The sequence below is a fragment of the Lemur catta genome, chromosome 2, assembly GCF_020740605.2.
Source record: "Lemur catta isolate mLemCat1 chromosome 2, mLemCat1.pri, whole genome shotgun sequence".
In the NCBI taxonomy this organism is placed as follows: Eukaryota; Metazoa; Chordata; class Mammalia; order Primates; family Lemuridae; genus Lemur; species Lemur catta.
In genome coordinates this window covers 55835818-55850255 of record NC_059129.1, presented here as the reverse complement: position 1 = coordinate 55850255, position 14438 = coordinate 55835818, and the positions used below count along the sequence as shown (strand labels likewise).

Below are 14438 nucleotides of genomic sequence, written 5' to 3'. Positions count from 1 at the left end.
TTCAAGCACAACTTTTCCACACTGATTTCCTCCACAGAGTACCCAAGACTCCATCATTTTTCCTTCCTTCAAAGTTAAACATTCAAGTGTGAGTAGTGAAAACTATTCATAGGAAGAAGGTTTTGTACAATACACGTCAGCATCCACTCAACTTCAACAACCTCATTTAGAAACTTAGGTTCTGCAAAACAATGATCCCATGATCTGGTCTCCAAAAAAATAATAAATAAATAAACAAAAGTACTTACATAATCAAATAGTACCGGGCAAGTTTACCTGTTATACACACTTCCTGGCAGTCAAAATTCAAGGCTCTAAAAATTTCCAAAAGTCAGAAAAGTAACTAACTTCGTGTGCCATAGCATTTTCCAAATATATTCCGCTATAGAACCCTGCAGACATTACATTAATTATTCTTTAGGAAATGCTGCTGCACAGATGACAAAGTATGGTCTCATTTGACTGGGAAGAATTCTTTAAAATAAGACATCAGTCCTGAACTGAGGAGTAATTTGATGCAAAGAATTTTTATCTGTATCTGTACAATATACACATCCCAGAATAGCTGAGTCTGATAATTCAAAGACTGATAGACCACTTTGTAGACACATGATTTAATAATTACTGTTTTTAACTCATGTGATATATTTTCTTATTGTATTACAATATCTAGATTTTCTAGTACATTGTTGAATAAAAGTGATCATAACAGGCATCCACGTTTTGTGGCTAATTTTTAAAAGTGTTTTTAATGTTCTACCCTTGAGTATGACGTTTTGGCTCCCTTTTGTTGGGCAAGGAAGTTCTTTTCTCGTATTTATCTATTAAGAATTTTTTTTTACCGGAAGTAGATGTTAAGTTTTATTGAATGCTTTCAAAAGTTTCTTTTCTCACTGAATTTGTTAATGTGGGTTATTAATAAATGTATGATGTTGAAACATACATTCCTGGGACAAATGCAACTTTTTAATAATAAAAACGTTCATAAAATTGTCTCAACCAATAGAGAAAGGAGGAGATGGAAGAGGGGGAGAATGAAGAAAAAGAAAAGGAGAGAGAAAAAAAGAAGATACAGATGGTGATTTAAATCCAACTCATCCTGTTCCCTCAAGCAGGGCATTTTAGAATCTGAGTGTGTGGGGCATGAGATTCCTGTCATGAAAAAGGGAACTTAGTTTCTAACACCTTGTGCTTTAGGAGTCAAATGTCTACAAAGGGGCTGGGAGGGGAAAGAGAGAGGTCATCTATCAGGGAAAGCCTTAATTAGGGAAGCAGTGGGAACTAATTGCTTTGAATTCAGAGGAGGAGGTTGAATGAGACTCTGGAGAAAAAAGACTGTAAAGTGCACTGGAGGAAGAAGGCATGAGTGAGTTCCAAACATAGTTTTCAGAATAGTGTGGGTAACTTTCTTGGAAATTTGAATTAGTCCTTTATTTATTAAAAAATATAGAACATACTTGTTCTTTCACTATTTCCTTATTGTTATTATCAATGAATAAAAAGTATTTAAGAAACTCCAGGAAGTTGCACATTCACAGGGAAGCAAAAGGATGGGGGGAGGTGAAGAAGAGAGAAAAATACTAGAGTAGGAGCGACCCCAATAACCTACAGGGCAACAATTTTCTGCCTAGAGCCCTTGGGGGAGGGTGGTCCATGGAGCTCCTCAGAATGTGTGTATGAGTAGGTAAGTGTGAATGTGTCTTGAAGAAGTCGGTAGTCATATAGGGGAAGAGATATCAAGCAACTAGGTCTCCATCTTCCACCTTCTTTCAATCGCATCTTTTTTCATCTGTTTTATATATTCAGCTTCTAAGTCAAGCTCTTTTTCAAACAAAAAAAATCACTGTTTTAACAAAACTGCTTAAGAATCATGTATTAAATTTCTTCATTTTAAGGTTGAGACCAGATTTCCACGTTTTTTTCTGTTTCAGTTTTTTGTTTGTTTTCTTTTTTTTTTTTTTCTTGTCCTGTTGAGTTATATCTTATTCAAATATGGGATAGCTATTTCAGTAAATGGTAGGTTCAATCTGTTTACAACCAGAGCCAGATTTCTGGGACTTAAGCTATTTATTCCTTGAGCCTCCGTTAGGGTTTTTTTTGTTTTGTTTTGTTTTGCTTTGTTTTCTAGAAAGCATTCATCTACTTTTATTGTATTCATTCATTTATTTATTTATTTTAAATTTCATAATATTATGGGGGTACAAACATTTTGGTTACCATTTTACATCGCCCAAGCCAGAGCTACAAGTGTGTCCATCCCCCAGATAGTGCACGCTGTACCCATTAGTTATGAATTTACCCATCCCCTCCACCCCCCTCCCACCTGCCTGACACCCATGAATATTACTTCCATGTGTGCACCTAAGTGTTGATCAGTTAGTACCAACTTGATGGTGAGTACACATGCTGCTTGTTTTTCCATTTGTCTACTTTTAATTCATACCCTGCAGCCCTCTCTTATTCAGGCATTGTATTCAGTCTTTACCCTCCCTGAAAGAAAAGTGCTGAGGAAGTTCTTCAAAGCCTCCATCTGATCTACACATCAAAAGAAGATTCCCTAACCTATTGCCTTAGGAAAACCAAACAACTGATATTCACAGCCTGCAGGTGCTAGCTCCCACCCCTCCCAGGTGTGCCCCTCCCGGGTAAAAGCTTGCAGGATTTCCTGTTAGTTCAGCCCATTAACAAACATTTACAGAGTGCCTTCTGTAAGCTGGACACACGTCTCCTCTGGTTGCCTAGACAGTACCACACTCCAATCTGCTAGTCTGGGCGCCCTCACGTGAGAGCCTCCTATCCCTAGTGAATCTAACCCTATTGTCAGTGAGCAAACCGGTGTGTGAAAGAACTCTTTTTTTATTCAACAAATATTAATAATTATTCAGTGCCTACTATGTAACAAGCACAAAGCAGAGCACTAGGGGACAAAGTGGAGATCGAGATTGACAAATTTATTTTCTAACAGGGAGAGCAGGGAAAAAAAAACAAATTTTAATATAAGATATGGTCTACTACAGTGATGGGTGGTGATTAGTGCTGTGAAGAAAAATAAAGCAGAGGAAGGAGATAGTCAGAAATTGTTTTACATAAGGGTGCCAGGGAAGACTACTCTAAGAATGTGACATTTAGCTTGCTACCTGAATCAGTGGGAGAGAAGTCAAGCAAACATCAAGAGGGAAAAGATTCTAGGCAGAGGAGACAGAAGGCTCAAAGCCTTGAGTTGGGTGTCAGCTAGGTGGGTGCTGAAGGCAGCAAAAAGATAAGTGAAAGTGACCAAATGGAGTGAAATTAATGTCTGTTGTGCCTGGGACTCGAATTAGCCAAAGCTATCATTTCAAGCTAATTTTACAGGCTTCCTCCTGAAGCGGAGCTTTGGATGAATCTTTGGGTTGTCATCTAGAATGGCTCTCTCTCTCTTCCACTTAGTAGAATGCTTCTGAACCTGGCTACGCATTAGAAGCACAGGAGGGGTTGTTTTGTTTTGCTTAGTTTTGCTTTGCTTTGATTTGATTTGCTTTAAATGTTAATGTCCAAGGCTCCAACACCTCAATCTTCTGTTTTAATTTATCTGGGGTGAGCCCAGGTATTGGACACTTTCTTTAATTCCCCAGGATATTCTAATATGTATACGTGACTGGGAGCCATTGGTGCTTAAACAACAAGCATTAGGTGTTTTGACGCCATAGGTCTGGCCTCTAGGAAGTGCAGCTTGGAGGTGCTTATAATGGAATGTAGTTGAGCAAGAAAAAAAAATAAGACACTTTTTTGTAGGTTTATTGGAAGGGAAAGTGTATTATAGATGCTCAGAAGTTGAAAACATGATCTGGGTTAGAGAAAGCTGTCACATGGAAGGAAATGGTTCCTGGTGAATTATTCTAAAGGCATAAGCAGAGTAATGAGGTGTTTTGTGCAATTCTAGAGCAGACTTGCTTGCTTGAAAGCACTTTCAATGTATCAGACCAATCAAGGACATTTTTATTCAGTGTCTAATTCAGTCTTATGCATGAGTCTGGTATTATTTACTGCTGAAGGATATAGCTGAAATGACAGGTTTCATTCAGACATTTTACGCTCAGTACCAGGTAGAGAACCTTCAGTGGCCAGCTGGGTGACCAGGGAAGCTGTCATTCATGTTGTGATACCGCCATCGCGTGGCAACAGGCAAAATGGCAGCCACTTTGCAGCCTTGCAAATTTCCTGAAGTTCCTCCTAGTTTCACAGAGAGGGGCCTGGCCTGTCAGCCTCCTCTTAATGTGCGTGTGCATTTCCCACAAGAGTTCATGATATGTAAGCCTGTCTGCTGAGCAAAGCCTTCCCGAGTAATCATCCAAACCCTCAATAACAGGGCACCACATCTACTGCTATATGACAAATAGTGACTGACTAGGTAGAGTATTATTATGGGGACTTGTTTTTAGTTATCAGCAGTGGCAGAAATATCCACTTAGGAAGAGAGATACAAATATCAGAAAACAAATTTAAAAGGGGGCTTTCTCCTTTTAAAAAAGGAGAAATTGCTAAAAGCTTTCTAGTGGTAAGAGGAGCTGATGTGTACTGTTCAAACACAATTTCCCCAACTCTCCTCACTTAAGCCTGTAAGCTAAATAGCAGATGTTGGGAGCCAAAGACATATTACAGTCATCCAAGGAACCCTGAGATTTTATGGGAAAAGGCAAAGGGAGGTGACTTACCCAAAATCATTCATATTTTTAAAAATGAATTATCATTAAAAAAAAATTTTATTCCAACTCCTTCTTGCTGGTTTATGGGTGATTGTGTGTGTGTGTGTGTGTGTGTGTGTGTGTGCGTGTGTGCGCGCGCGCAGCCAAGTTTGAGAACCACTGAACCGGAAGCTTTCTACACTTGCAATCAGTCCCTAAGTCATGATTAAATATGTCATTAGCAGGGAAGCTCTTCCCTCTTCCTATATTCCCCTCTCAACTGTCTTCAACTGTCATTTATCCTTCAAGACCCCACTCCCTTGATGTTTACTTTAAACAGACTTCTGCACAGTTGGAGGGGTGTAAGGGAGCTCAAAACAGTGACCTGGAGTCTGCCTGGAAATTTCTGATTTCTGAGTCATTTTGCCTACTGCACCTTGAGGTGTCTAAGGTATCATGTATTATTCCAAATTGTATCTTTGGCATCTAACATGTCTGACACATAGAAGAAAACTCAGTAAATGTTAAATGAATGATCTCTTTATCCAGACCACACTCCATTGACTTACTACAACCTCTGTAAAGGTGATATGTGAAGTCAGGAGCAAAAAGGGATGTGGGTTGGGGTGACCTCTGACCAGGAAGTGCTTTGGGATAGGGAGTAGTTTAAACCCACAAAGAAGGAACAGCATGGTTGTGTTACCTGAAATCCCCAGATCACAGACTGCTAAATTGATAGTCATTATTTCTGCAGGTCTCAGCTTCTTCTTTCGTCTAGAAGACATATAAAGGACATACCCATTTCCAAATGTGGACAGAATCCCTACAAGGAAAAATAAAAATTCCCATCATTAACACTAGGGTTTAGAGTTCACCGGGATATGAAACACTTCTCAATTTCAAAAATGGACACCATAGATTTAGAGGGTCGTGAGAGGACTCTAAATAAAAATCTAAGTTAAGAAGATGAAATAAAAAGCATGAGTTGTGAGTGACAGGCAAGGGATGGGTTGCCTCCAAAGGGACAGGAGTCAGGGATTATAAGGCTGAACTTACCCAGGAAAAGGAATGGCTACCTTCCCAGCGAGGCTCAGGGGGTCAGTTCTTGTACTGGCCCCCAGGGTGGAGTATTTTCCTCAGCCATTTTTATAGATTACTGGCTTTATAGAACTCCCTCCTTCTGGTAAGTAGGGTTAGCCCCTTGGCTCTTGATAAATTGTGAAGATGAAGCCAACCAAAGAAGTTGCCTTCAGTATCACTGTGGACTCCTGAGGGAGCCCCAGCATTCAGGAGAGGCAGGGGCCAAGTAACACTGCCATAACGCCCTGCAAGGAATGGTTCTTCTCCCAGAGACAGAGCCCAGGACTTCTGCCTGCCAAGGAGACGTGGACACTGGGTGTCTGGCAGATAGGACAGCCTTCAGCTGCTGCTGAACTAGGTATCAAGGGTAAGTGGATGACAACTGATAACCTGGGCACTCCCCCTCCCACCAAGGGGAGAGAAAGTGACCCTCAACCCAACAGACCTACCAACAATGACATAAGTGTGTTCCCACTTTTTCATATCCTTTTATTAATGATGAATTGGCGTTGGCATTACAATGAAACTGTTCAAAAGTTCTTACAAACCCAGTTTACATCCAAAAAGACCCAATCCCTACTGACTTTATTTAAGAAAAGAATACACCTACTTCCATAGCTTAACATGTAGAGTAGATTTCTTCAGGAATTCTTGCTTCATAGTGTAGCTGTGTAAAATGAGAATCTGGTACAGCTGCCTTTAGTAGTAAGGAATAAGGAGAGTATTAACAGGAGAAACCCAGATTTTTCTATTTTAATTTCTACTTCTCCACCACAATTCATTTCGGGGCCAAGGAAAGAAATGTGTGTTTCAGCGGATGGTATGAAACCACCAGGAAGTAACTGCATTGTGCTCTTAAGAATTCTGACTCCCTGGAGTCAGTGCTGCTTAATGGTCCATTAAAACCTCTTTAGCTTTCTTAAAGTAGAAGAGGAGGAAAAATAGAAGAGAGATGGCGTTCTAGAGCAAACCAACTACAGTGAAACTTACATCTCATTAAAGGAAACCAATTTGCATGGCCCAATGGGATAGTAAAATGTAAAAACATGGCTTGAAAAATTATTAAACTAATGCCACCTACTTTGCATCCAAAAACTGTAAGTATGCATTTGTTTTTGATACATGAGACTCATTTAAACACCCTTTATCTGTCTACATCTCTTCGGAGAATATTTGTTTTCTTACTTTAATTTCTTTCCATTTTTTTCACTAACCCTGCTTCATAGGGTTTCATCCAGTGCCCAAAGAATTATCAAAAAATAGTCAATTCTATTCGCTGCACGTAAATTATTCCCACAAGCAATCTTATCTATAGATGAGTGCCAAGAGAAAGCAAATTTATTTCTAATTCTAGTTCAAGGAAAACAAGATTAAGAAGATAAAGACTAAGGCAGGGCCATTTTTAGATTATTAAAGTCCTAGATCTTTTTATAAAAACAAAAAAAAATCTCATATTGTTAATAAACTAAGTATTTACAATAACAGGAAAAGAGTAGAAGGTGGAAAATTGCTCTCTAATTTATTTCTTGTGCATTCCAAACTCACATTTATATTTCTAACTTCCAGTTTTCTCTAAGATGTCTAGTACGTCACAAAGCTCACCAAGAATGTTGTTCATTCTACTCTGGCTCCTTAAAGGAATCTGGGCACATCCACACAAGCCTATGATAGGAGAGTAAAAACCATACCTGGTGGGTCTCGGATCAATCCCAGCCTCCCCAGCTAACTCCCCTCCTCCGCCTGAGTGACTGTTCTGAGACATACCTGTGGCTTCACCACCCAGCACCCTGATTCACCTGCCATTCCCCTTGTTTGTGGACTCTTTCTGGACCTGTTTTTCTGGCTCCATCTCAGCAAGCCCATTTGAATATGACTGTGAATTTTCTTTCCAATCCCACCTGCACCAGGTGGGAAATTCTCCTGATGTCCCCTCTACCCACCCTGGTTGCCTCTCTTCCTTAGCAATCCGTCATGGTGAGACTGGGAATGGACGGGTATTCCTCCCTATTTTGTGTCATTTGGAGAGATGGGTCAGGTTAAAGATACTACTTTTGAATATGTTCCTTGTGACTCAGATATATTAAATTCCATTTATAAGACACTTATTTTTCTGCCTTTTCTGATTATTGAAAGTACTTACGTTTAATAAAAATGCAATGTGGTTTTCACTAGATAGCCTGTGTGCAAAAACGGCAGAGCGTTTGCCCCTTTTATTCACTGCTCTATTCCCGGCAACTTAAAACAGTGGCCATGAGTGCATGCAAAATATATATTTATGTTGAAAGGACACAGGGGTCCATTCATGAGAAATAGAATTTAAATTAGTAAATCACTAACTAACAATAAAGACAAGGACCCGGGGAATCACTTTGCGGCAGAATTTGATCCAAACTCATGGATTCCTTTGGCTTCAAGCACTGACCATAGAGGGATATCAAGACTTTTCTAATGAGTTTTGCTAATTTCAGGAGGTTAAATGAAGCTCTTAGCCAGTAATAAATAGATGAGAGAAGGAGAGAAAGAGAGAAAAGGAGGGACGGGGGAAGGAAAGAAGGAAGGAAGAGAGAGAAATGAAGAGAGGAGAGAGAGAGAACGAGCTTGACTCAACATCTGCAAAGATTAAAGGCAGACGAACCTAAAGACATAACCCACCTGCACACTGGTCACCCAAGTTTAAAACAGCAATTTTAAATTTAAGGAAAGTGTTGTGGTTAAATCCTAATTATCTAGATTCGTGCTGTCCAAAAGAAATATAATGTCAAAAAGAAATGCGAGCCACATATGTATTTTAAAACGTCGTGGTAGCAACATGAAACAAGGTAAAAATGTATAGGTAAATTAATTTTTAATGATATATTTTATTTAACCTAATATACCCAAAATACTGTGGATTCAACATTTCATTTAATTTAAAAAAATTATTAGTGAGATATTTTATGTGATTTTTTTTTTCTTGTTCTAGGTCTTCAGTATCTGGTGTGTATTCACACTACAGAACATCTCAGTTTGAAAAAGTCACAGTTCACCTGTTCAGGAGCCATCTGTGGCCACCTGCATTAGATAGGGCCATCTGGAAGCAGATGCACCCCTTTGTGGATTAGGAACAAAAATCTTTTGAACCTGGACTGACTTCCACTTATCACCAATACATTTTTTCACCTCTCATCCAAATGAGTCAGCTCTGCTGTCATGATGCAACTTTACTTTCTGGTGAAGTAAACTCCGTTTGTCTACCATCACCATGGCATCGAACTACGCTCACTGAACTCAGAAGAGGCTGAACTGGATTATTTCTAAGGTCTATTCTGAGAGTAAAATCTTACGATTATATCGAAAACATTTTTGAAAAAATGAAAGCACTCTGTTTAAATATCATTGTCCTTAATTTTGGTATTCGGAAGATAAACCTACTACCAAAGTAACCAAAGTGAAATACAGTCTCAAGATAAATAATTTTGCTGTAAGAGTTCTTTGGATTATCAATGGAATATTTATGTCTATTAATCAAGATAAGTCATGTCTAAGAAACATTTATTGAATGCCATAATTCCACCCCATATTCTGCCTCCCTCCCACTCTCTACCTCCACTAAAATATCCACTGAAGTATTGGAATCATTTTGCAAAATCAGCGTATCAGCCCATGAATTTTCTAAGTGCAGCCTTTGCACAGAAGAATTAAGGAAACTTACCAATTATTGTTAGGTAAAAGCCAGCCACTAAATCCGCTTCCCAGGAAAGTTTGGAAGCAAAGGGGTCCCCATCTCGAAGGTAGTGTGGCAGGTGCTCATCCTGGGGCAGGGCAGTGTGGTTTAACGCCATGCTGTTCTCAAGCCACCAGGAGTCTGAAAAGCAAATCGGTAGAGATCTCAACAGACCCGAATAAGCCACTTTAAACCATCTCGTAACTGTGGCTCCTGTTTTAAAACAAAAAAGCAAATTCACAGAGTTATGCATGATTCTTTAATTAATAACTGCTGAAAATTTTAACATTTTTCTTCAATAATCCAAATATATCAATACTTGATTATTCACTTTTCAGATTATTCAAGCCTGCATTTTCTCCTCTTCCTCATGCCACCCTCTTCAAGCCAGATCACACCTACCTTGGGTGGACGAGAAGTTGTAGGTCAAACTGTTCATTTTACTGTTTCTTAGTAATTTTTGTAAAGGTCTGAGCTAGGAAAAGATATCGTAGGGAGTGTGCACACTATTTTTTAATTTGTCAGACTGTAGTATTTTTTAATTATCCAAATTGCCCAGAAAAGCATCTCAAGCAGTTATATGTTCAGTGAGCTTCAGAGTTTTGCTAAGGAAAGATATTGAGCATTGAATACAAAAGAACATAAATGGTTCACAAATGAAACTAAGAGCTAGAAGATTGTCAAGGTTACCTTGAAATTTGGAGTCATTTAGAAAAGAATTCAAGCTTGATTGTAACTCACAAGGCTCATTTATGGGAAGGTTTGGTTTTTGAGTTTCCTAAAGCAGAAACCAACTTCACTATTTCCCACCATTGCCCCTTCAAATCCATTTTCTCAATTTGCTCATTTATGGTCCGGGCTAAAATCTTGAACAATAAGGAACTCCCCAAATACACAGGTCTTTGTACTGTTTCTATTGAATTTTTATTTTAAAAAGGTTTACAAGAATTCTTTGATGGGCTCTCTGCAAAAATAAAAGTCATACAGTATCCCTGATACTGAAACTTGGAGTTGTGTGTTGTTCCTGGGATAAAGTATGCTGCTGATGTCAGAACTTCCTCTGGAATGATTATTATTTGTCTTGAGCATTTCAATCTCTTTTGAACTTGTTTATTTCAAATGGAACCAATAGATGTCAGTGTTAAGCCCTTTAGGAAACAACTCGGGCCCTCATACATCAGACTGCAAGTGGAACGCAGAGTTCTGTGTGTCTCACAGTCGGTGACATGGTGATCCGTGGATATCTAAAGATGTAACTTAACTTTGCAAGAGACAGACTTAACCCCTTCCTAACTTCCAGATTGCAGCTTACAGTTAGGAAGGACTTTCAAGGGATTTGTGACCCTCTCAGTGGCCATTTCATTGAAACTACTGTCTACTTCTACACACAGTTTGAGGACAGTCATATGGTTAATGTCCATTAAAAATCCTCCCTGGGACCTATCGAAAGCTCTAGGAGAAACCTCTGGCAGCCAACCCCACTCCATCTCAAGACCTGCCCCAAGTCAAAGAGTATCTTTATTTTTCAGACTCCTGATTCCCCTTCGATTGCCACTCCTCTCCTCATCACAGACCCCCGTACCCCCGGCTCTCCAGTCACGTCCTTGACTTTAGATTCAGAATCCTAAGACAAGTGTTGGAGTCCAGCTTAGACACATACCCTCTGACCTTGAGCAGATTATTTAAACTGTCTGAACCACAACCACATCATCTGTAAAATGGGCAATCTTGTTCTTACCCGCCACTCACACTCATTGTGGGAACAATAGGATATTGGATTTGAAAGCACATTATAAATGGGGGTCCTGTCAAATTATTACATGCCAGAACTCTTACTTTTCTGAAACTTGCCCATCTATCAAGATACAGCTTTGCTTAACAGATTTCCTCAGCGTCTTCTGCTGAATAAATGCATGCTTGTGTATTAATTCAAGTATTTATTGAACATCTACCATAAGCCCAGCACTATAAGGTAGGACAAGAGAGGTTTACCATGTTACCTAGACTTAAGGAGGATAACTATAATTTTGGAGAAGAGAAAAGGTAAAAATAATGGTCAGAAAAATAATGATACAAGAATATAAAACAATAATATGCTGCTTTATTTGGTTTTAGACAATAATTTTTAAAGTAAGGAAATAATTACATTTTATGAGAAATTAACAAGACTCTGTGTGTGTGTGTGTGTGTGTGTGTGTGTGTGTGTGTGTGTGTGTGTGTATCAAGAATTCTCCTTTCTATGTCTGGAGGTCCACAGGGCCTTGCACAGCCTAAGACTCATGTTAATATTGATAATGACAATGTAAAACTTCATCAGAGCACTAAAGGGCTTTAATTGTCAGTGATAACTACAGAGGATATTTTCAGTGGGGGAGTGACATGAGCTAAGATTTGAAGGCAAAAGTGAACATAAAGTGTTCAAAGGATAGAAGAACACTGGCTCCATAGGAGTAGAGAGTCCCTGATGGTGAGAAACGACAGGCAGGTTGGCTTGGTAACATGAGACCTTGTTCTGGAAAACCTAGAATGCCTGGCAGAAGAGTTGCTTTTGAACGTTTAAACTTTTTTTTTTTTTTTTTTTTTTTGAGACAGAGTCTCGCTTTGTTGCCCGGGCTAGAGTGAGTGCCGTGGCGTCAGCCTAGCTCACAGCAACTTCAAACTCCTGGGCTGAAGCGATCCTACTGCCTCAGCCTCCCCAGTAGCTGGGACTACAGGCGTGTGCCACCATGCCCGGCTAATTTTTTTTTCTATATATATATTTCAGTTGACCAGATAATTTCTTTCTATTTTTAATAGAGACAGGGTCTTGCTCTTGCGAGGCTGGTCTTGAACTCCTGACCTCGAGCAATCCACCCGCCTCGGCCTCCCAGAGTGCTAGGATTACAGGTGTGAGCCACCGTGCCCGGCCCGAAGAGTTGTTTTTGATGCATCATACATAGGCTTATTTTTTCTGGATCCACTGGTCAACATTTGTGCTATTGTCCAAGTTTGGAAAGTAAATATTTTAGGGTGTTTCCAGTTCTTTTCAAAAATACAACTTATATAGTTCCATGAGACAGACTGAGATAAAGAGGTAGAGAACCCTAAATATATTGGCTATTTGGGGACTTTTCACTCTTCCTCATACACTACAAAATCATTTTTAACTCCATCCTTTGACATATTTTTCCCCTATATGTAATGTGTACTCCCTTTCTTCCCAGTCTATCCAAATTTCACTGGACCTTCAGGTTCCTATCCACAGTGTACATCCATGTACTCACCATCAAATTGGTATTAACTTATCAACACCTAAGTGCACATACAGTAATAACATTCATCTGGTGTTGGGCAGATGGGAGGGGGAGGAGGGAATGGACATATACACACCTAATGGGGGATGGACACGCTTGAAGCTCTGACTCCGGTAGGACGAAGGCAATATACATAACCTAAACATTTGTACCCCCATAATATGCTGAAATAAAAAAAATTAAATAAAAACACAGTCTACATCCCTTTAGAAGATAAATTTGACTCCTTCAATAGCTATTAAAATACTCCTGGGGCACTTAATCCTGCTTAATTTACTTATTTCTTCCTCTTGTTTACATATACATGCATAAAATAACTTTCAGTTCTTAAAGAAAGAAGTCAGAAGTACCAATGCATATAGGAGAAAACACTGACCACGGGATCATTATTATTTTGCTGAGGTATTGTTTCATCACCAGTACAGAATTAGACGTTTTGTTAAAAGCAGGCTGTAGCAATGTAACTATCATAAGTATTTCTGCAGAACAACACTAACTGTACAACTGAAAATAATAAATGCAACATATAGTCCTAAATGTGTTTGTTCAGAGACCTGTTTTAGAGAACTCATTGTTCAGTATTGAATATGCCTGTTACCCTATTGTGTAAGTAAAATAAAGTCATCTGGTTATTTCCTTCCTGCTTTTCCCTCCTGTGTTGAAAGCCTGCCTACTGCCCCTGGTGTCCCATCCATGATGTCCCTTGTCACCTCATCCCCCAGTTCCCTGGGATGGCATACTATGATCAAAACCAATGGTTCTCAACCAGCTGCTCATGCAAATCACTTATTCTTGCTTTTTTGTATATTGTTATTGTCGTTGTTTTTGTGTTCCTGTTGCTCTTTGGATAGCCTGGTCTGGGTGTAACTACCAGAGACTGTGATACCTACAAAAAAAAATCATTTCCAAGAGAATCTGATAGTATGCAGAGTTTGCCAAATTTTGTAACTATGGAAACTTTCTTTTCTTGCACAATATTTCATGTGCTAGTGCTTAGAGAGGCAACCTATGTGGGGAAAAGCTGCTGCAGTAAGACTGCACTAAAGAATAAAGAATTAAAATAACATAATCAGGACTGAGAATTCTAGAAGTATATTGCATCTAGACAAATTTAACCTTAAATTGAAATAAGGAAGCTTTTGCCTGCTGTTGAAATACTGCACAACACTGGAAGTGCTCCTTTGAAGAGCCTAATATTTCAAGGACCGTGAGAGGGGGTTGGAGGAAAGCATTCTGTTTAAAAGTGGAGCATAAAATAAATGACTTCTCAAGATCTCCCCTGAATTTATGAATCTGGGCAAAGAAATAAATTAAATTTCTTGGAGTAAGTTGTATGTGATTATTCATGCTAGCATAATCCTTTAAGCAATAAAATATACTCCACTGTTCTCATATCTGCTAATCAATTGTCTTTGTGACCATGAGTAAAGCTTCCTAAGAATGTTCTCTTGACAGCTTATTACAGAAAAAGCTGAATCCACCCCCTACTCCTCATCACCATAAAAATTTTAAATATCTGTTGTGTTACTAGAATTAATCCGAAAAAAAAAATCTTCTATGATTCCACAATAAAAACTAAGGGCTAGCTTGAGGCATAGCCAGACCCAAGTCTTCATGTCCAAACTGGATGGACTTACAAAATGGCCATAAGCAGTTATGGCAAAGAGAATGGCACAGGGTCACATCCTAACAGGAAATAAA

General features: G+C 39.1%; 1 protein-coding gene across 1 annotated transcript in view; it reads right to left on the bottom strand.

Moving 5' to 3' along the window:
- OPN5 (opsin 5) overlaps window positions 1–9584 on the bottom strand; it is a 45812-nt gene extending 36228 nt beyond the window's left edge. Inside the window, exons 1-2 of the mRNA XM_045542134.1 lie at window positions 9433–9584; window positions 5365–5484 (exon numbers count right to left, since the gene is read on the bottom strand). Coding sequence (XP_045398090.1) covers window positions 5365–5484; window positions 9433–9562 — 250 coding nt within the window. The 5' untranslated portion in view covers window positions 9563–9584. The remainder of the gene's footprint in view (window positions 1–5364; window positions 5485–9432) is intronic.
- Between the last annotated feature and the right edge of the window lie 4854 nt (window positions 9585–14438).